Here is a 23920-nt window from a genome sequence, read left to right as displayed (position 1 = left end):
ATCTAAGACATTTTCCATGACAGAACGCATATTAGGACACAAATTAAGTCTAACTAGATTTAAAAACATAGGTATCATGCAAAGTGCCATTTCTGACCATATCAGAATAATGTTAGAAATAAAACACAGAAGTTGGGGTTCCTCAGAGAGCTCAGCAGTGGCTCTCTGCTGTGAGTGCAGAGCCTGCTTCAGATCCTCTGCCTCCCTCTCTCCGCTTCTCCCTAACACACGTACTCTCGCTCAAAAATTAGCAAACATTTAAAAAAAATAAGAAAATGGAAGGAAAATTTAAAAACTCACGTATTTGTGGAAATTAAACAAAACGCTATTAAACCACCAATGGATCACAGAACAAGTCATAAGGGAAATTAGAAAACACTTAGATATAGGAAAACAAAAACACAGCATACCAAAATTTATGGGACACAGCAAAAAAGTATTAAAATGGAAATTTATAGCTGTAAGAAAAAAACAAAGACCTCAGAAGAACCTAACTTTATAACTTAAACAATATGAAAATAATGGACAAACTATATCCACAGCTAACAGAAGGAAAGAGAAAATAAAGACTCAAGTAGAGATAAACTGAAGAATAGAAGACCAACTTGAAAAAAAAAAAAAAAAAATCAAATGAAACCAAAAGTTGGGTTTTTTGAAAAGGTCAATAAAATTGAAAAATAGCTAAATGGACAAAGATAAAAAGAGTAAGGCTCAAATTACCAAAATTACAAATGAGAGTAGGTGTATTACTAAAGATTTTACAGAAACAAGGATTATACACATTATGTGAGTAACTGTATACTAACGAACTGGATTAACCAAACGAAATGGACAAATTCCTAGAACCACAATACGTACCAAGACAAAATCACAGAGATAGAAAATTTGAATAGATATATGTATTATATATACCCATATATGTAAAATACATATATATAACACATATGTATATATAAAATATATATATACACACACATATAAAACTAGTAAAAAGATTGAATCAGTGATCAAAACTCCCCTAACAAAAAGCCGTGGAACTGATTGCTTCTTTGGTGAATTCTACCAAACACTTAAAACATCAATCCTCTTCAAACTTTTCAAAAACAGATTAAAGGGAATACTTCCAAACTCAATGTATGAGGTATTAATCTGCTACCAAAACCATACAACGATACTACAAGAAAACTACAGATCAATATTCCTAATAAATACTGATGCAAATAACGAAATGCCAACAAACAAAATTCAACAGCACATTAAAAAAATTCAAGGGGCGCCTGGGTGGCTCAGTCGGTTAAGCTTCCATCTTCGGCTAGGGCGTGATCTCACGGTCTGTGAGTTCAAGCCCCACGTCGGGCTCTGTGCTGACAGCTCAGTGCCCGGAACCTGCTTCAGATTCTGTGTCTCCCTCTCCCACTCACTCTCTCTCCAAGAAAAAAAAAAATGAACAAAAAAAAAAGTGTTATAAAAAATTATATAGCATGACTCAATAGAATTCATTGCTGGAATGGAAGGATGGGTAGATACATAAGTCAACTTACCAAATAAATTTGCTAAAAATTACCAAATAAATCAAACATTTACCAAATAAAAAAATATATAGGATCATCTCAATTGATGAAGAAAAACCATTTAACAAAACTCAAAATCCTTTTTTAATAACAACAATCAAAAAACTAGGACTAGAAGGAAACTACCTAACATAATAAAATTCATATACAAAAAGCCCACAGCAAACACCACACTTAATGGAAAGGCTGAAAGCTTTTCCTTGAAAATCAGAAAGACAGCAAAAATGTCCAGTTTTGTCACTTTTATTCAACATACTACTAGAAGGTCTAGCCAGAGTAATCAGGCAAGAAACAAAAGTCATCCAAATCAAAAAATGAAGTAAAATCTCTGTTCACAGGTAATATGATCTTATATGAAGAAAACCCTAAATACCTCACAAAACAACTATTGAAACTAATTAACTCAGCAAAGTAGCAGGGTACAAAGTCAACACACACACAAAAAAAAAATCAACTGCATATCCCTAATCCCTAACAATGAAGAATCTGAGCAGGAAATTACAGAAACAATTCCTTTTACAATAGCATCAGAAAGAATAACTTAGGAGGTGAAAGACTTGTACACTTTTAAAAAGATATTTTAAAAGACATAAATGGAAACATACCCAAGTTCATGGATTGGGAACCACTGTTAGCATGTCAATGCCGCCCAAAGCAATCTACAGATTCAAAGCAATCCCAATTATACTTTTTGCAGAAACAGAAAAATGCATCCTTAAATTCATAAGGAAACTCAAGGGACTCCCACAGAGGAAAACCAGTCTTGATAAGGAAGAACAAAAGGTGAAAGACTTATACTTCCAGATTTCAAAATTTACAACACAACTACAGTAATCAAAACAGTGTGGTACTGCCATAAAGACAGACACACAGACGAATAAAACAGAATACAGCACTCAGAATAAACCCTTGCATACACGGCAAATGATTTTTGATAAGGGACCAAGACTACTCAATCAGGAACGGACAATAGTTTTAATAAACAACGTTGGGAAAACGGGATATGAAGAGAATGAACAAGAGAATGAAGTCAGACCTTGCTTATCGAAGAACATATAAAAAACTAATTCAAAATGGATTTAAATTTAAGACCTAAAACTATAAAACTCTTAGAGGAAAACACAGGACAAAAGCTGCATGACACTGGATTTGGTGATGATTTTGTGATGATTTCTTGCATATCACACCAAGGCACAAGCAACAAAAGATGACAAAATGGGCTTCGTGGAAATTTAAACATTTTTTGCATTAAGACACTATCAACAGAATGGTTACACAAAGAATGGGAGAAAATTTGCAAATCGTGTATTTAGTGAAAGATTAACATGGAGAATATATAAAGAACTCGTAGCACCAAACAACAACCAAAGACAACCCAACTAAAAGATGGGCAGAAGACTCAAATAGACATTTCTCCAAAGAAGATATACAAATGGCCAATAAGCACATGAAAAGACACTAAAATACTAATCCTCAGCGAAATGCAAATCAAAACTACATGAGATACCACTTCATCCCCATTAGGATGCTACCATGAAGAAAAGATAAAACCAGCGTTGGCAAGGATGCGAAGGAATCAAAACCTTTGGGCATTGTTGGTGAAAATGCAGAATGGTACAAGTCCCTGTTGAAAACAGTATGGTGATTCCTCAAAAAGTCAAAAATACAGTACAATTACCTATGATCCAGCAACTGCACTGTGTGTATATACCCAAAAGAACTGAAAACAATGTCTCAAAGGAATACTTGTGCTCCCATGTTCAGAGCAGCTTTATTCACGACAGCCAAAGCACAGAAATGACCCAAGTGTCCACAGATGGGTGAATGGGCAAGGCAAGTGTGGTATATACAAAAAATGGAACACTATTTAGCCTTAAAAGGGAAATTGTGACACAGGCTACAACACGGACAGATCGTGAAGACATGATGCTAAGTGAACTAAGCCAGTTAGAAAAAGACACATTGTATAATTCCACTTACATGAAGTACTCAGAGGAGCCAAAATTTCAGACACAAGAAAGTACAGTTGTGGTCGCCAGGGGTTCTAACTGAGGGGGGTGGAATGGGTGGATTGTTGTTTAATGGCTATAAAGTTTCCATTTTACAAGAAGAAAAGAGATATGAAATGGATGGTAGTAAGAGTTGTACAACATTCTAAATGTATTTAATACCAGCGAACTGTACACTTAAAAATGGGTAAGATGGTAAACTTTGTTACATGTGTGCTATAATAAAAAAAAATTTGAATAAAGAAAGACTGGGGATAGAGATAAACAACTACACAGGGTATGAAAATATAATTACAAGAAGTGTCGCCAGAATTTGCATTAAATCTCCTTTAACGTTTTTACCTCTTTGTCAAAAGGTAAAATGTTTACTAGTGGGTTTTTTATCAAAAAAAGAAATAACTAAATAAATGCAAGGCAAGGATAGTGGTGTAAGTATACATACATTTTTAAGATGCTTAGCTATTAAAAGAGGAACAGAAGACAAATGATAACCAGGTTAGGAAGATCATTTTGTGTTTGAAGATAAGACCAGGTACAATGTATTTATAGGCTAAGGAGAAAGTTTTACTAGACAGGACAGAATACAAAAAATACAAAAGTCACCACCACGCAAGTGGAAAGGAATTCGATTTCTGCGAGACAGCTCTTCCACTGAGAAAAGAAAGGGTTGAAATAATGAACTATTTGGTTTAGGCTGAATAGGAAAGGATATGAAGCCAGAGGGTAACCAAAAAGATTTGGGAAAACATAATTATATCAAACAACTAAGTATCTCCAAAAGATTAAGAACTGATATAAGGAGAATTTAAAAAAAAAAAAAAAAAAAAAGCTAGAAAACTAGGGTGCCTGGGTGGCTTAGTCAATTAAGCATCTGACTTCAGCTCAGGTCATGATCTTGCAGTTCATGAGTTCAAGCCCTGCATCAGGTTCTGTGCTGACAGCACACAGACTGTTTTGGGTCCTCTGTCTCTCCCCCTTTGATTCTCTCTCCCCCTCTCTGACTCTCGTGCTCAAAAATAAACATTTTACAAAATAAAAATTTGTGGGCACCTGGCTGGCTCAGTCAGTTAAGCACTGGACTTTGGTTGAGGTCATGATCTCACAGTTTTTGAGTTCAAGCCCCACGTTGGGCTCTGTGCTGACAGCTCAGAGCCCAGAACCTATTCAGATTCTGTGTTTCCCTCTTGCTCTGTCCCTTTCCCGCTCTCTCCCTCTGTCTCTCTCTCTCTCTCTCTCAAAAATAAGTAAACATTAAAAAAATGTTTTAATAGCAATTTCAAAAATTAAAAAGCTACAAAACTAAGAAAATATACTTGATGAAATTAATTATTATAGCTAAAAACTAACCTTACCCTTATAAGCTATGTGTATTATTTGTCAAACAGTAAGTTTCTTTAAGTAAAATTTTTATAATCATCATAAAAATAGACAAGCCACATTAAAATTCCCCATGTAATAAGATTATCTCATATTTGTTAAATAATTTCATTGCCTCCAGAGAAAAATAATATTCCCATGTGATAAATATTTAGGTCTTCTTTTCTTATTACCATTCCTATTTACTGTTTCCTTTACCTTGATCAGCTACTTTTTGTTTTGCTTCTTCTATTCGCTTAAGTTCATATTGCTTTGCCTCCAAGAGTTGTTTTTCTTCTTTTACAGGATCGTATTTTATTTCTACAGGAAGCACAGAAAAGAATATTTAATTATCTTAAGTTTAAGTATACTCATTCCAAAACATACCCTTGAAAAATAATCACTAATACAAAGTCTGCAAAAGTCTAGAGTAAAAGCCAATTTAATTTGAATTCCCAAATGCTAATTCAAACATAAAAATATCTCAAAATATTTACCAAAAGTATTCTGAATATCATTATGAGATATAAAGATTTTTCCATCCACAAATAAAAGTGCTTGAAGTTATAATGTTTAAAATTTGACTTACGAGAAGAAGGCACTATGAGTAAATAAATGTCTTCCAGGACAGCTTCAACTGGTTGAGTATACAGGTTTTTCCACGGAATTGTAAGATTAAGATTACCTACATGAATTTTTTTTAAAAAGGACAAAAAATATTATTCATTCAACCTGCATTTGCTGACAGTCTATTTTCTGTCAGGCATTAGAAGAGATGGCAAAACAACAAGCTGAGTCACTTCACAGAAAGCTATTTTACAACCCAAAACAACACGCCTTTGTTGCGATGATCTGAAATTATGTGTATTAGTACTGTTGGAAAATCTAAATGCTATTCTAAAAATTTACAAGTTTCTATTTATGGCAATCTGCATCAAACATAACAATACTCTTCTGCCATTAACCAACAATCCTTGATTATCAGAACTCTGATTTCCCCAATTCTTACTCCAAATCACTATAAGTATTCATAGTACACTGTCAAAAGGTAGATTATAAAATTGAAGATGTATTTTTCATATATATAGATGATATATATACAATATGTATGATTATCACCCTAAGTGTATGTGTGCACAGATTTCTATGATAATAATCAAAGACTGTGAACAAGATTAGAAAATTATTCAAACTATTCAAACATTCAAAATGTTTTACTATAATCCAATAGCAAAATATCCTTAAAGCATTAGGATATTAAACTAAAAAATATGATGTAAGGTATTCATTATACTGATTCTAGTCTTGTGTATTTAAAAAGTTTCCCTAATTGTTTTAGAATACTTTAAATATTTTAGAAAGCAGGAGTCTATTGATTCAGAAATAGCTGCCATGATTGGGAAGGGAAAAATTAATAACACGATGGCTGCATTAACTGGTAACTGGAGAAGGGGAAAAAAATCTACATAGATTTATCTCATTACATAAGGCCAAAATTCCATGTTTAAAAAAAAACAAAAACCCAAACTAGGACACCTGGGTGGCTCAGTCAGTTAAGGATCTGACTCTTGATTTCGGCTCAGGTCATGATCTCTCACAGATTTTGAGCTGGAGTCCCCCCTCCAGCTCCACAATGATCTCGTGGAGGCTACTCATGATTCCCTCTCTCCCTGTCTCTCTGCTCCTCCCCTGCTTGCTCATTCTCTCTCTCAAAAAATAAACTTTAAACATAAATGAATAAAATGAAACATTTTAAAAAAACCCAAACTGAGAAAAAGATTTCATATTACAACATCAATCCAGAGAAAAAGAAATAAACTGATTTCTAAAACAGGGATGACTTCCTAAGTTTTAAATCAGAGAAGACTGGGTCACCCGGGTAGCTAAGTCGGTTGAGTGTCCCACTTCAGCTTAGGTCATGATCTCACAGTTCCTGAGTTCAAGCCCCACAGCGGGCTTGGTGCGGTCAGTGCAGAGCCCGCTACAGATCCTCTGTCCCCCTCTGTCTGCCCCTCTCCCACTCACATTCTCCCAAAACTGAATAAACATTAAAAAAAAAAAAAAAAATCAGAGGAGACAATGACCGTTTCAAATTTGTGTACCATCCAAAATGTAACCAGAATGAAATAAACCCATTAGAAAAAATAATAATTCCAACAAATCTGATACAATTTATAAATGTATCAGACTGCTCACACACATGTATCACATATATTAATCCAAAAAAGTAAATAAAAGAACAGAGAACAGTGACAAAATAGCATTAATAATCAAAGAAATAGACACAAAGTTAATAATGTAGCACTTTCACCATTAAATCTTTAAAAAAAAAAAAAAAACCTTTTCCTCTCATCATTACCAGAAATTCTCATTTCTAAAAGTACAGATTTCTAGAAAATTTGTAATACACAAAAATATAAAACAAAGACAATTCCAAAAATCTTCCACATAAGTACAACTGTTTTCAAAATATGCATATATTTATATTTACTATATATGTAATTCCACATGCTAAATGCAGCAAACTCTGAAGGATCAATAAGATTAACAACACCCAGTAATAGCAAGGGGAAAATACGTTCCTATAAAACTGATTATAATGCCGTACACTCATTTGGAAATGGGTACTTCCTTCACTCAACAAATTGTGTCCCTACTATATGTCAGGTATCGTACCAAGTGATGAGAATAAACACTAAGAAACTTATTGTCTAGTAGAAAAAAGTAAAATAATATTAGAGAATGACAGCTGCTAGGACACAGGTATGCAAACAACCTCAGAAACGAAGTTTCTGACTCATTCCGAGTCACATTGCCTGGATGATCCAGACCCTACTCCTTACAGCAGACTTCCATGATTGGAAGACAGCAGTAAGTAGTCAGAAACCTAAGAAACAGAGACAGTTATGCTACTGGATTTAACACACTGGCTCTCCACTCATTTTTAACACCTAGTAAATGTATAATTTCATAGTTTTTAAACAAGGGATACATGGACCACACAGTATCTTTAAGTTACGCTACTAAGCTCTACCCAGACGAAAACACATGATTTTCAATTAGTGCTCAGAAACATTAACAATATCACATTAAAGAGATACGAAGCATATCATTCTTACTGCAAGTCCAGCAAGGACATTCAAATAATAAGCACAGCTTACCTATATGACCAACTTTAACTTTAAATGGTACATCCAGTTGACTCTACAAAACATATATATACATATAAAATATTAGTATATATACAGGCCAACAAAACAGAAGACTATTTTTTTCTTCCCACAATTACTTAAAGGGATTCAGTTAACTTGCACCTTCTCTTTACCATCAACACTTATTTAAATTTGTAAATACTTAATTGTCATACTATTCTCAACTCCATAACATTGAGGGAGACTGATCATTTTTAAATAAATAGGGAGAAAGTTCGACAGTAATAGAGAAGACCTAAGTTACCCTTACCAAAATCATACTGCTTTTATATTGTCTGAGGGGAAAATTAAGTGGGAAATTTTATCATCAGTTTGTCCTTACAGGGAGGTTAAAACTCCACTTTGCAAAAACCTCAAAAGAATTTCTCCCCATCGAATGGGGAAAAGGGCAACCTTTTCAATAAGTGGTGCTGAGAACACTGGACATCCACACCCAAGAATGAAGTTAAGCCCTTACCTCATAACCATATATAAAAATTAATTCAAAATGGACATAAGACCTAAACACAAGAACTAAAACTACAAAACCCTTAGAAGAAAACATGTGGTAAAATCTTCTTGACATTAGATTTGGCAATGATTTCTTGAACAGCACACCAAAGACACAAACAACAAAAGAAAAAAAAAAAGAGATGGATTAAATTTCACCAAGATTAAAAACTTTAGTGCATCAAAGGACACTATCAACAGATGCATAAGGCAACACAAAGAATGGGGGTCAATTTTGCAAATCATGTATCTGATAAGGGAAAATGTCAAGAATACATAAAGAAATGTAATTCAAACAAGCAAACAAAAACTTGACTAAAAAATCAGCAACTATTTTCAACAGACATATCCAAAGAACATATACAAATGGCCAATAAGCACATGAAAAAATGCTCAGCCTCACTAGTCATGAGGGAAATGCTAAGAGAAACCAAAATGAGATTCCACTTTATGTCTATTAGGAGGGGTATAATCAGAAAACCAATAACAGTGCCTAGCTGGCTCAGCTGATAGAGCATGTGACTCTGATCTTGGGGTCAGGAGCTCCGGTGACTCTGATCTTGGGGTCGGGAGCTCCAGCCCCACCTCGGGGAGTAGACTGTACTTAAGATAAAATGAAAAAAAAAAAGAAAGATTTAAAAAGATAAGTAAATGTTAGCAAGGATGTGGAGAAAGTGGACACTATATGCATTGGTAGTAGGAATATAAGATGGTTCAACTAGTATGGAAAATGGAGTGGCAGTTCTTAAAAACATTAAACATAAAATTACCATAAAATCCAGCAATTCCACTGGTAGGCATTTACCCACAGGGATTGAAAACAGGGAACTGAACAGACATGTGTATGCCAGTGTTACAGCAGCATTATTCACAAGAGCCAAAAGGCAGAAACAACTCAAGTGTCTATCAAGATATCAATGGATAAACAAAACGTGGCATAAAGATACACTAGAATATTACTCAGCCACAAAATGAAATGTTGTCCCGATAAAAACAACAGACAAACCTTAGAGGAACTAGCTAAGTGAAATGTGTCAAACACAGTATGACAAACATGGCAGGATTTCACTCACGAGGTACAACAAGCAAATTCATAGAAGCAGAAAGTAGATTAAAGGTTAGCAAGGTCTACAAAGAGGCGGAATAGGGCATTACTTCTTAATTGTTATAGGAGTCCCTTTGACCCAATGAAAAAGTTACAGAAAAAAAGACAGGGCTTAATGATTGTATAGCATCATGAATGTAATTAATACCACTGAATTCTATAGTAAAAAAAAAAAAAAATCGTTACCATGGTATTAAAACTTGAAGACAACTGGAAAGATAAATTAACCATTTAAAATAAAATCATATAGAAAGAAAAAAATTGGAAGCATTTTTAAATGGGGAAAATTATACTCTGTGCTTTTAAAGGAGATTAAAAGTCTACTTTGTAAAATACACATTTTGCAAAAATTCTTTTTAAAAATTTTCACAAGCTTGAATAATTTAAAATGACGAAGTAAATCAAAAAGTCTATATACAGTTAACTGCAGACATTACACATTTTTTATACTCAAAACCTACCAGAGCATTTTCTTTAATTTCAAGATTCTTCAAGGCCACAGCTCCTAAAAAAACATTTAAGGAGCAAAATTAAAATATTAAAGTATTTTTCATTTTAAAAAGACATACTTTGGGGGGTTCCTAGATGGCTCAGTTAAGCATCCGACTCTTGGTTTCAGCTCAGGTCATGATTTCACAGTTCCTGAGTCCGAGCCCCTCCAACAGGCTCTGCGCTGACAGTGTGGAACCCACTTGGATTCTCTGTCTCCCTCTCTCTCTCTCTGCCCCTCCCTTGCTTGTGTGCGCTCTCTCAAAATAAATTATTTTCAAACATTAAAAAATTAAAAAAATAAAAGGCATACTCAGGGCACTCAGGTGGCTCAGTCAGTTGAACATCCAACTGCCATTCAGATCATAATCTCACAGTTAGTGAGTTCAAGCCCCACATCAGGCTCACTGCTGTCAGCTCAGAGCCCACTTGGGATCCTCCGTCCCCCGCTCTCTGCGCCTCCCCCACTCATGCTCTTTCCTCTCTAAAATGAATAAACATTTAAAAATAAATAAATAGGCATACTTCATTCTTTAAATTCCTAAAAACAGGGGTGCCTGGGTGGCTCAGTCGGTTAAGTGTCTGACTTCGGCTCAGGTCACGATCTCACGGTTCGTGAGTTTGAGCCCCACATTGGGCTCTGTGCTGACAGCTCAGAGCCTGGAGCCTGCTTCGCATTCTGTGTCTCCCTCTCTCTCTGCCCCTCCCCCACTCATGCTCTCTCTCTCAAAAATAAATAAACGTTAAAAAAAATTTTAATTCCCAAAAACATACAATCTTCCAAAAGTAAATCAGAAGTAAATAGAAAATTGTGACAAAGTGATTACTAGTAAGGAAATTGAATCAGTAATCACATAACTCCCAAAAAGCAAAAGTCTATGGCTTATGGCTTCAAAGGTGAATTCTACCAAACATCTAAGGAGTTAATACTATTCTTCTCCAACTATTCCAAAAATTTAAAAAGAAAGGAAAACTTCCAAATTCATTCTACCAGGCCAGCAATACCCTGATACCAAAAACAAAGACACTACAAAAAAAGAAAACCACAAGCCAATATTACTGATGAACACAGATACAGAAATCCTCAACAAAATATCAGCAAACTAAATCCAATGATACATTTAAAAAAATCACTGACCCCATCGCTTCTTGGCCTTTTGGCTAAGATCAAGTGTAGTATCTGTTCTTATCAGTTTAAAAAAATCACTGACCACAATTGAGCACGAGTTATTCCACTGATGCAAGAGTGGTTTAATATTTACAAATCAATTAGTGTGGTACCTCACGTTAACAAAAGAGATAAAACCCAAGGATCACCTCAGTAAATGTAGAAAAAAATGTGCTGACAAAATCCAATATCCATCAACAATGAAAGATTTAGAGGGAATATACCTCAACATAATAACGGCCATATATCAAAAACCTACAAGCTAACTAACATCATACTCACTAGCGAAAAACTAGGAGCTTTTCCTCTAAAACCAGGAACAAAACAAGGATCTCCACTCTTTCATTCAACATAGTACTGGAAGTCTTACTACTCAAGACAAGAAAAAGAAATAAAAGGCATTCACATTAGCAAGGAAGAAGTGAAACTTTCACTACTTGCAGAGGACATGATACTGTATATAGAAAACCCTAAAGACTGGGGCGCCTGGGTGGCTCAGTCAGTTGAGCATCCGACTTCAGCTCAGGTCATGATCTCACAGTCGGTGAGTTCGAGCCCCACGTCGGACTCTGTGCTGACAGCTCGGAGCCTGAAGCCTGCTTCAGATTCTGTGTCTCCCTCTCTCTGACCCTCCCCCCAACTTGTGCTCTGTCTCAAAAATAAATAAAAACATTAAAAAAATAAAAAAAAAAAGAAAACCCTAAAGACTAACAAAAAAAACTGTTAGAACTGATAAGTGAATTCAGTAAAGTTGCAGGATACAAAATTAATACACAGAAATCTGCATTTCTATACAGTATACAGTAATAACGAAGTAGCAGAAAGAAAAATTAACAATTCCATTTACAATCACCAAAAATAATAAAGTACATAAGAATACACCCAACCAAAAGGATGAAAGACTGATACTCTGAAAACTATAAAACCCTGATGAAAGAAAGAAAACACCAACAAATGGGAAAATAGTCCATGCTCATGGATTGGAAGACTATCATTAAAATCTCACTACAAAAAGCAATCTATAGGTTCAACACAATCCCTATAAAATTACTAAGAGCAGTTTTCAAAGAACTAAAACAAATAATCCTAACATTTGTATGGAACCAAAAAAAAGCCTGAATAGCCAAAGCAATCTTGAGAAAGAACAAAGCTGGGGCTATCACTATTCCAGATTTCAAGGTATACTATGAAGTCGTAGTAATCACAACAGCATGGTACTGACACAAAAATATACACATAGATCAATGGAACAGAACAGAGAGCCCAGAAATAAACCCACACTTACATGGTCAATTAATCTATGACAAAACAGTCAGGAATATACAATGGAGAGAAGACAACCTCTTCAACAGATCGTACTAGGAAAACTGGACAGCTACTGTAAAAGAATGAAACTGGAGCACTTTATTGCAGCATAAAAATAACTCAAAAGTAGATTAAAGACCTAAATGTGCAACCCGAAACCATAAAACTCCTGAAGAAACCACAGACTGTATTTTCTTTGACATCACCACAGAAACATTTTTCTAGATCTGTGTCCTAAGGCAAGGAAAACAAAAGCAAAAATAAATATCGGGACCACACCAAAATAAAAAGCTTTTCCACAGCAAAGGAAACCATCGACAAAACAAAAACGCAACCTACTGAAAAGATATTTTCAAAGGATATATTCAATAAAGGGTTAATATCCCTTTGGATAATATCCAAAGTTTGGTTAATATCCAAACTTTATGAAGAACTTCTACAACCCAACAGCAAAAACACTAATACTAATCTGATTTAAAATGGCAAAAGACCTAAAGAGACATTTTTTTTTCCAAAGAAGACATACAGATGACCAACAGACACATGAAAAGATGCTCATCACTCATCATCAGAGAAATGCAAATCAAAACCACAATGAGATATCACCTCCCACCTGTCAGAAAGGCTAGAATCAAAAAGACAATAACAAGTGATGATGAGAATGTGAAGGAAAAGGAACCCTCGTACACTGTAGGTAGGAATGTAAATTGGTGCAGCTGCTATGGAAAACAATATGGAGGTTCCTCAAAAAATTTAAAAAAGAGATACTATATGATCCAGTAATTCCACTAGTATTTACCCAAAAACACGAATTCAAAAAAAAAAAAAAAAATGCAGCTCTATGTTTACTGCAGCATCATTTACAATAGCTAACATATGGAAGCAACCAAGCATCCATCAGATAAATGGATACACACACCCACACACCTACACACGAATATTACTCAGCCATAATAAAGAATGAGACCTTACCATTTGCGACAATACGGATGGAGCTACAGGGTATTATGCTAAGTGAAACAAGTGAGAGAAAGACAAATACCATGATGTCACTTACACGTGGAATCTAAAAAACAAACCAGTGAAACAAAAAAAACAAGACTCTTAAATACAGAGAACAAACCGATGGCTGCTTGAGGAGAGGTAGGTCGGGGGGGCGGGATGGGCAAAATAGGTGAAGGTGATTAAGTACAAACTTCCAGTTACAAAATAAGTCACAGAGATGAAAAGTACAACAAAGGGAATACAGTCAATAATGTTGCAAAAATATTGTTTGATGACAGATGGTGGCTATGCTTAGGGTGAACACTGAATAATGTACCGAACTGTTGAATCAATATACTGTACACCTGAAATTAAAATATCATTAAGATGATTTTATGTTGTATTTTACCACATTATTTTTAAGTGGTGGAGATGCAAAAGAAATAGTTTCTCAGGCAAACAAAACCTGATGGCATTTTTTGGCAGACCTCCCTTGCAAGAAATGTTAAAAGTTTTCACAGAGAAGGAAAATACAGGTCACAAACTCAGATCTGTAAGAGCATGAGAAAAGGAATAAAGGTAAAATTAAGCCTTTTATTTTCCTTAATGGAAAACTGTTCAAAATAATAATAGCAACAGTGCACTGGGTAGGTACAGCTTATGGATAAGTGAAATGAATGGCAAAAGCAAATGAGTACAATAATCTTATAAGGTGCCTTCACTAGCTCTGAAGCAATATAGCTTTATTTGATTGGACTCTGATTAGTTTCATTTTTTGTCTGTTTGTTTATTGATTTAAGAGAGAGGGGAAGAATCTCAAGCAGTCTCCATGCTATAAGCTTGGGGACAGATGCAGGGCTCAAACTCACGAACCACAAGATCATGATCTGAGCCAAAATCAAGAGGTGGATGTTTGACTGAGCCACCCAGGTACTCCAGACTTAGATTAGTTTTAAATGCATATTGCAATCCCAAAGCATCCACTAAAATAATAATAATCAAATGAAAAATAAATAATAAATTTGGTAAGCCTGTGGTAAATAATAAATTTGGTATAATTAATATATTAGGAGAGGAAAAAAAGGAAATCATAGAAAAGCTTAATTAAAACCAGAAGAGGCAGAAAAAAGAGGGGAAGATTTTAAAAAGCAAAGACATACATACAAGAAATAGAAAAGAGCTACAAATAGATAACCATCAACCCAACTATATCAATAATCACTTTAAATATAAATGGTCTGAATATACCAATTAAAAGACAAAACCCGACACAGTGGATAACAAAAACAAAACCTAACAATAAGATACCTGCAAGAAACCCACTCTAGACATAAAGGCATAAACAAATTAAAAGCAAAGAGATCTAATTAAAATTTGTAGAACATTTCTTCCAACAATAGCAGAATATCTATTCTTTTCTTTTTTAATTTTTTTTAATGTTTATTAATTTCTGAGACAGAGACAGAGCATGAGCAGGGGAGGGGCAGACAGAGGGGGAGACACAGAATCTGAAGCAGGCTCCAGGTTCTGAGCTGTCAGCACAGAGCCCGATGTGGGGCTCAAACTCACGGGCCTCACGGGCCATGAGATCATGACCTGAGCCTGAGTCGGATGCTTAACCAACTGAGCCACCCAGGTGCCCCATATTCTTTTCAAGCTCACACAGAACATTCAGCACAATAATCCAAACTCTGGTCCATAAAACATATCTTAACAAATTTAAAGGAATAAAAGTCTTACAAAATTTGTTTTCAGACAACAATGGACTTAAACTAGAAATTGGTAACAAAAAAAAAAAAAAAAAAAGGTAGAAACTCCCAAAATACCTGAAGATTTGGCAAATACTGATTTAAAATAACATAGAAGTCAAAGAAGTCTCAAAAGAAACTGAAAAGTATCTTGAATCAAATGAAAATACAGCTCTCAAAATTTGACATGCAGCAAAAGGAGGGCTCAGAAATTTACACCACTGACTGCATATATTAGAAAAGAAGATAGATCTAAAATCAATACTCTAGCTTCCACCTTAGGAATCTAGGAAAAGAAGAGCAAATGAAATCCTAAGTAAGCAGAAGAAAAGAAGAATTAGAGCAGAAATCAATGAAATTCAATACAGAAAAACCCAGAGAAAAACTAATGAAACCAAAAGATGGTTCTCTGAAAAGATCAACAAAATTGATAACACTCTAGCCAAGTTAACTATGAAAGAAAAGACACAAATTACTAGTATCACAAATGAAAGGAAGGGCCATCATTACTCATTCTATGGACAGTAAAAGGATAACACAGGAATGCAAACCTGCTCACAAAACTTGTAACAATTCCTCAAAAGATATATTTTAGCAAAACTCACACATGATAAAAAAGATACCAAAATAGGCCTGTATCTATTAAAGACATTGATTCAATACTTAATAATCTTTCAAAACTGAAAGCATAACGCCCAGATGGTTTCACTAACTTTCTAAACCAAACATTTAAGGAAAAAATGATACCAAGCCCCAATGAAATCTCCTCTAGCAAACAGAAGCAGAGGGAACACTTCCTAACTCACTTTAGCAGTTCAGCATTACCCTAATACCAAAACCAGATAAACACATGACAAGAAAAAAAGCTACAGACCACTATCTCTCATGAACACAGATGCAAAAATCAACAAAGTATCAAATTAAATCCAACAATGTGTAAGAATAATTATATACCAAGACCAGGTGGAATTTATTCCAGGTATGAAAGACTCATTCAACATTCAAAAATCAATTAATATAATCCATTGCATCAACAGGCTGAAGAAGAGACACCCTATGATCAGATCAATAGAGAAAAACCAGTTTACAAAACCCAACACACATTCTTGGAGGAAAAAAACCACATTCAGCAAGTCAGAAATAGAGGTATAGGTATGTATGGTAGGGGAAAAAAAAAAAAAAAATCAGAATATTGGATGCCTCTGGAGATGGCCAAAAAAACTTTCGAGTGTGATGGATATTTCGTCATCTTGGTCATGATGACTATTTCCCAAGTGCATACATGTCAAAGTTTACCAAACTGTAGACTTTAAATATGTGCTTTTACTATGTCAGTTATGTTTCAATAAAGCTGTTAATACATAATTGTGGTACCATCTAGATTACAGGAATATGGATGCAGACTGCAAAATCTTTTAATTCTGTATTTAACACTTTTCATATTAAATGTTCCCTTTCAGCTCTAACATTCTATAAAAGTTTCTCAGAATGTAAAGGTAAAAATAGTATTTAAGGAATTATAATTGGTAATTACCACTAGATCTCAACAAACATCTGTTCAGCACTCCCAATATATTCCTTTCATAAAAGAATGACTCCTTCATATCAGGAATTGTGCCCTGAATCTTCATAATCCTACAGAGCGAAGAGTATACTGGGGATATGTAGTAAGTGGCCACTGACCATTAAACTCTGTTATAAAGGGAAAACTGGGAAAGTAACATTTCAAAAATAAAATATCCAAGTTAGTTTTTAAAAAAAAGAAATCAGTTTCTAATGTTACATAACATTATCAGGCATAACAACCACCACCAAAAAAAAAAAAAACCTGCAAAATTTGAGTACCATTTTAGAGAAAACAAGAAAGAGTTCTATCACGAGCCATCTTTATTACTGCTTCTGCCTCTTGAGTTTCTAATACATTTGCCCTCAAAGTGTTTTTTTTTTTTTTTAACGTTTATTTATTTTTGAGACAGAGAGCGACACAGCATGAACGGGGGAGGGTCAGAGAGAGAGGGAGACACAGAATCTGAAACAGGCTCCAGGCTCTGAGCTGTCAGCACAGAGCCCAACGTGGGGCTTGAACTCATGGACTGCGAGATCATGACCCCAGCCAAAGTGGGACGCTTGACCGACTGAGCAACGCAGGTGCCCCAAAGTGCTCTTAAAATGCATCTAGTTGTACATGACAATCTCATGACGTTTTTTAAAAAAAAACATAAAAACAAAAAAAGATTTCGGTGTCCTACTCCAGATAAAAGAATTATTAAGTCTGGAAAGCAGTTCAGAAATCTGTATGTCTAAGGAACACATATGGCTGATTCTGATGCAGCCTAGCTCTTGAAGGAAACACGAAATGCCAGCTTAGAAAAGGTGGGAGATTGGGGTGCCTGGGTGGCTCAGTCGGTTGAGCGTCCGACTTCGGCTCAGGTCATCATCTCACCGGCTCGTGAGTTCGAGCCCCGTGTCGGGCTCTGTGCTGACGGCTCAGAGCCTGGACCCTGCTTCCGATTCTGTGTCTCCCTCTCTCTCTGCCCCTAACCCACTAGCATTCTGTCTCCGTCTCTCTCAAAAATAAATAACCATTTAAAAAAATTGTTTTTTAAAACGAGAAAAAAAAGAAAAGGTGGGAGATTAATGTCAGATCAATCAATGAAGTACTACCACCTACCTAAGTAGATGACATACAAAACGGTGGAGGATTAATAGCGGTGTATAAAAAGTACTTTCTCAACATCAAAATTCATCAAGAGTGTGAGATAAAGCTCAATTCCTCTTTCTCCTTCATAAAACAGATGCTTCCAGCACTCAGTCTACTTCCTGTAAGGCCCAGTATAGTAGCACTATTCTGCTACATTATAATTAAATACGTTTTTGGAAACTCTTCATTCGTGTATAACCAAGTTTCTAAGGAAAAATGGATTCTCATTTCCAAAAAAAATTACCTCAGAAACATTTTCAAAGCACTACCCATTATTAGGTTTGAAATCATCCATCTAATTCCTGAACACTAACACTATTAATATGCTAAGAGTGCAATTAGCTGGATTATTACACACACCCAGCAAAAGCATACATTTAAAACCAAACGTCCTTCTGACGTTAGACCATAAAATATTAACTCCATAACCTTAACAATTTTCCTAAGCATCTAGTTTCTATTATTGAAATTTTCAAATAACTTTTTAAAAGTTTATTAAAATTACTGCTTTTTAAATTCTCAAAGGAGGGAGGAGCGCCTGGGTGGCTCAGTCAGGCTCTGCGGTGACAGCTCAGAGCCTGCTTCAGATTCTGTGTCTCCCTCTCTCTGCTCCTCTCCCTCTCATGCTCTCTCTCAAAAATAAACATTACAAACAATTTAAATAAATAAATAAGTAAATAATCAATCAATCCTTGGAGAATTTAACAAAAAGCTCTTAAAGTTTCACTAGGGCACCTGGGTAGCTCAGACAGTTGAGCATCGAACTCTTGATGTGAGGTCCGGTCATGAACCTGGAACCATGCCCTGCATCACCCTCTGAACTGTGCATGAGGCCTGCTTAAGATTCTGATTCCGTCTACCAAGGCGCCTTGGCGTTTCAGTAGGTTAAGCAACCAACTTGGTCTCAAGGCATGATCTCAGTTTGTGGGTTTGAGCCCTACATGATCAGATCCTGTATCTCCCTCTCGCTGCCCCTTCCCTGCTCATACTCTCTCAAAAAATAAACATTAAAAAAAAAAAAAAGGATTCTGCCTCTCTCCCCATTTGCATGAGTTCCCTAAAAAATAAAATAAAGCTCTGCTTATCAAAATATAACCAACTTCTATATATAAAACACTGATATGTTGTTTTAAAATTTTTGTTAACACTAAAGTTAGAGAATCACACTACCTAATTTCATGACTTACTATTAGCTAGAGTTATCAAGACAAGAGTGGTATTGGTCAAAGGATGGACACACATTATTCAAACAGATGACAATGCAAAAATAAACCCACACAATATAAACTCTAATTTTTTTTTTTTTTTACAAAAGTGCAAAAATAATTCTATGAAGAAAGGATTTTTTCAACAGATGGTACAATTGAACATTTGCATCCACATGCCAACAAATGAATGTCAACCTTCAACCTTGACAACTTTTACAAAAATGGATCCGAAATCTAAACATAAAATGTAAAATTATGAATCTTGTATAAGAAAACACAGGAGAAAATCTTTGTGATTTCAGGGAAGGCTAAGATTTCATAGATACATCAAAAGCATGACTCATGAAAAGTTTTTGAAGTGGACTTGATCAAAATTTAAAACTTCTGCTTTGCAAAAGACAGACTTGGAAGAGACTGGGAGAATACATTTTCAGATTTTCTTTCTGACAAAAGATTCATATACGTAACATGTAAAGAACTCTCAACACTTAACAATAAGAAAATACTTTGGAAAAGAGTTCAACAGTGCTATAAAAAGTCTGAGTTATCAAGTGACTCAGCAATTCCAGTCCTAGGCATATACTCGAGAAAATTTAGAACATATGCCCACAAAAAAACTTGCACATGAATGTTCACAGCAGCATTACTCATAAAAACCAAAAAGAATAATTTATATGTCTATCAACTGATCAATGAATAAACAAAATGTGATATACCCATAAAATGCAATATTATTCAGTCATAAAAAGAAATAAAATGATACATCCTACAAGATGACGCTTGAAAATATAAATTTATGTGAAAAAGGCCAGAAACAAAAAGCCATGTATGTTGCAGGATTACATGTAAGTGAAATGTCCAGAATTGGTGACTCCATAGAAAACATAAAGGAAATCAGAAGTTGCTGGAGTTGAGGTCGGGAAGTTCGGGACAGAATTTGAGAGTGATTGCTATTGGGCAGGAGGTTTATCTTGGGGGTGTTGAAAAAGTTCTGGAATTAGTGTCGACAGTGGCACAATTTTGTGGCTATACTAAAAAACACTCAATTGTACATCTTAAAAGGGTAAATTTAAGATGAAAAGTAAAGCATAGGAAATGCAGTTAATAATACTGTAATAACGGAAGCACCTGGCTAGCTCATTCGGTGCAGCACGTGACTCTTCATCTGAGGGTCATGAGTTCCAGCCCCATGTTGGGCATGGAGCCTACTTAAAAAAATAAAAAATAAAAAATAAAACCAAATAATACTTTAATAATATGGTAAGGTGACAGATGGTAACACTTATCATGGTGAGCATTACATAACCTTCAGAATTGTTGAATCACTGTTGTATACCTAAAACCAATTTAACATTGTGTGTCAGCTACATTAATAACATTTTTTTAAATGGCATTTTAAAGTACCATTTTTAAAATGCCACTTTAATGGGTACATTGAATCTCAATAAAAAAAGAAAAGAAGACAATTGAAAAGGAGCCAAAGATTTGAACACTTCACCAATGAAACTACACAGACAGCAAAGAACATGAGAAGATGCTCAACATCTTTAATCACTAGATATGCAAATTAAAACCACCATACTTCAGCACTATACACCTAGTAAAATGGCTAAAAAAAAAAAAAGTTTCTGAAAGGTCAATGCTAAGTGCTAGTGAGGATGTAAAGTCACTAAGCGTCAAGCAGTCAGTGCTACACTACACTGCTGGTGAGATTGCAAAATGGCACAGGCACTTTGAAAAGCAGCTTAGTTTCACGTAAATTAAATATTAACTTACCACAAGGCCTCACAATTGCGCTCTTCGGTAGTAACCCAAGGGAAATAAAAATTTATGTTCGCACAAAAACCCGTACACGCATGTTTATTCTCTATTCCTAATGGCAAGAAAGGGAAACCAGCAAACATAAACATTTGCAACACATTCCTACAGTCAACTACTGCTCAACAATACAGGAATGAAATACTGGTGCATGCAACACACGGATGGCTCTCTCAAATTCATTTTGTGTAAAAAGTGAAAGGAGTGAAATTCAGTAAAAACAGAAGACCCCAAAAGCTATCTACCACATAATTCCATTTATATGGCACTCAGGCAAAGAGAAAACTGTAGGGATGGAAACAGATCAGTGGCTGCCAGGAGAAATGGAGGCTGGGAAGGGTGGACTAAAAAGGGGCAGCTGGGGGAACTTCGGTGTCTTGATGGAACTTTTTGGTATCACGATTGTGGCAGTGGATACATTCCTTAACACTGCGTCTGTCAAGAAAGGCAGAACTTTTACATCGCGAGTCAATTTTACCGCACCTAAATTTTAAACAAATTCATCCATAAATCACACTCGACACACACCTCCACAAACCTCTACGGCAACCCTCCACTACAATTCAAAACACACCACAAAATGTTTGCAAGGCTTCCCTTCTGCAGTGGGTGAAGGCAGATCGTATGATTTTTACTCGGCAAGTGAGAAGAACAAATTCAACAGTCTTCACGTCTCCGATACTACCCGGAGATGCCGAGCTAGCGCTCACGTCCCTTCTTCGCGGAGGCTGGCTCTACCCGTGGTACCAGATACCAACAGCCCTAACAAGGTTCTCGCCACCAAAAGAATTACCTACTCACCCTCTTTCATAAAGGAAAAAACTCAAGATAAACGAGTGTCTTAGAAGGAGGCTGAAAGTGTGTGCATATTAACGATTAAACTCAAAAAAAAAAAAAAAAAAAAAACAAAAAACCCCTAACTTTGGCCCAAGAGATTCACTTGCTACGGAAAAGCAATCTAACTTACAACGGATGTTTAAAAAGGGGATAATACAAAAACAGATGGCAGCAGTAAAAAATGAGGCTCCAAATAAGGCAGCGCACCAGAGTAAGTGGATACAAAGTAAGGTTTCTGTCCTCCTCCTAACTCCCGGGTCAGGCTGTGAACTGGAAACACCTGACCAACCATTTGAGTTAATCGTGCCCAGGAGTTTCGCTTTCTGTTACCGGCAGGAGCCAAGCCAGCAACCGGGAATGCAGGTGGGGTGGCCAGGAACTGGGGCCGAGAAGACACCGCGGGTTAGCCACACGCCCGAGCTGGGGAAGGAAGAGGGCGTCTTCGGTCGCAGCGCCTTGCTTGCACGTGCGAGACAACGTGCGACACTCCGTGGGCTCTCCCGAGCCTTCGCCATAACCCACGGGGGTACAAAATGACAGGGATGGGAACAAGCCCCCCGGGCGTCTTGTGACCCCCCCCCCTCCGCACCCCCACGACCCGCGCAGCTGAAGCTCGACGGCGCGGGGCGACGGGCAGAAAAGGGCGCCTGGGAGCAATCGGTGTCCCGCACCCTCGGAATCCACCGCGGGCCCCCTCAACCGCCCGGCTCGGAAAAGGGGGACGTTACAGCCCGCACCCCGACCCCAACCCCCTCCTGCCAGAATACAAACAACTTGCGGGCAGAGGCCCTGGAACCGCCGCCTGGCTTTACGTAATTTAACCCCGAGGAGGGCGGCGGCAGGTGGTGGTGCCGAGCGAGCGAGGGGCCCGAGGCTCCGAAAACCAAAGGCCGGGAGGAAAACGAGATTGAGGGGGCGGCGGCGGTCTCGTTACCTCCCCAGATGCCCAGAGTGAGCTGGGACGTGTCCAGGTTCACCACATAGTCCCCCAAGAACCGGTTCAACACATCCACGACCACCGACTCGAACACCATTTTCCTCAGTCGCGGTGGACACGGCAGCCGCCCACCGCACACCTTCGTCCAGCGCCTGGCCGCCCGAGACCGCTCGGTTCACCGGCTCCCGGGCGGCTCCCACTAGAGCTGCCCCAGTGCCGGACGCACAGCCCCGCCGCGAGCCCTGCGAGGGGCGGAGGCGGCTGCTCGCTCCGCGCGTGCGCAGAGCGGACTCCAGGGCGGGGGCGGAGCGCGGCGCCGACCCGGGCACGCCTGCTAGAGAAGAGCAAGGGCGGCTGCGCGGCCGCTTCTCTGACGCCTGCGGTTTCCTTGCAGAACCCGCCTTCTTTTACATGTTGGCCCCGCCTCTTCCCCGTCGCCTGGCAACAGGATGAGCGGAGGCAGCTGCCAGTTTGTTCCCGACCCCGCCCTCGCCGGTCGACCCCGGGTCCGGCCCCGCGGCGGGGGGCGGGGTGGGGAGCGGCGGTTACACCTAGCAGGGAACGCGCCTCTCCCTACAGTGAAGACGACCCCACTCGCGGACTGGTAGGACCTGCACCTAACCAAGGTGTGGGCAGATTCCAGCACTCTCGCGGTCAGGCTGGAGGCGTCGTAAGGGAAGGTCCCAAGGAGCTCTCCCACATTATTACAGGTTCCTGCGTCCGGCCAGCCTGTGTCTGGACGCGTGTAATTGCCCCGCCCCCTGCTCGGAGGGCAAGGCCACGACGCTCTTAGGGTGACTTAACATCCCTTGCTGCAAATTGTGCCAGAAAGTAGACGGGCAGTAAAGAGTAAACTCGGTGCTGGAATGCCACGCCCCCCTTCCCTGCATCTGACTTGGCACTCTTTTTTTTGGTCAAGTTATATACAGGGAGCCTCCTTTCATCACCTAGAGTCCTTTGGGATTCAGAGTCAACCAGTTCAG

The 23920-nt window shown here is 37.5% G+C and overlaps 1 protein-coding gene and 1 pseudogene across 7 annotated transcripts in view; one reads left to right on the top strand and one right to left on the bottom strand.

The window, feature by feature from the left end:
- Positions 1 to 23232, bottom strand: part of VPS13A (vacuolar protein sorting 13 homolog A) — a 253659-nt gene extending 230427 nt beyond the window's left edge. For 3 of the 7 annotated variants that reach the window (XR_014135928.1, XM_081790878.1, XM_081790879.1), the window contains exons 1-5: positions 22935 to 23232; positions 10204 to 10247; positions 8098 to 8140; positions 5526 to 5621; positions 5156 to 5257 (exon numbers count right to left, since the gene is read on the bottom strand). Coding sequence is in view for 5 of the 7 variants with exons in the window: in XM_081790878.1 (XP_081647004.1) it covers positions 5156 to 5257; positions 5526 to 5621; positions 8098 to 8140; positions 10204 to 10247; positions 22935 to 23034 (385 nt within the window). In the remaining 2 variants the exon portion in view is untranslated. Of the gene's footprint in view, positions 1 to 5155; positions 5258 to 5525; positions 5622 to 8097; positions 8141 to 10203; positions 10248 to 13676; positions 13765 to 22934 lie in introns of those variants that run through there. The other 4 variants (XM_060610020.3, XM_081790877.1, XM_081790876.1 and 1 more) reach the window with 3 other exon arrangements.
- Positions 11373 to 11517, top strand: LOC132663973 (U2 spliceosomal RNA; annotated as a pseudogene).
- Positions 23233 to 23920: the final 688 nt, after the last annotated feature.

This window comes from Panthera onca, chromosome D4, assembly GCF_046562875.1.
Source record: "Panthera onca isolate mPanOnc1 chromosome D4, mPanOnc1 haplotype 2, whole genome shotgun sequence".
Classification (NCBI taxonomy): domain Eukaryota; kingdom Metazoa; phylum Chordata; class Mammalia; order Carnivora; family Felidae; genus Panthera; species Panthera onca.
This window is presented reverse-complemented; position numbering and strand designations above follow the sequence as displayed.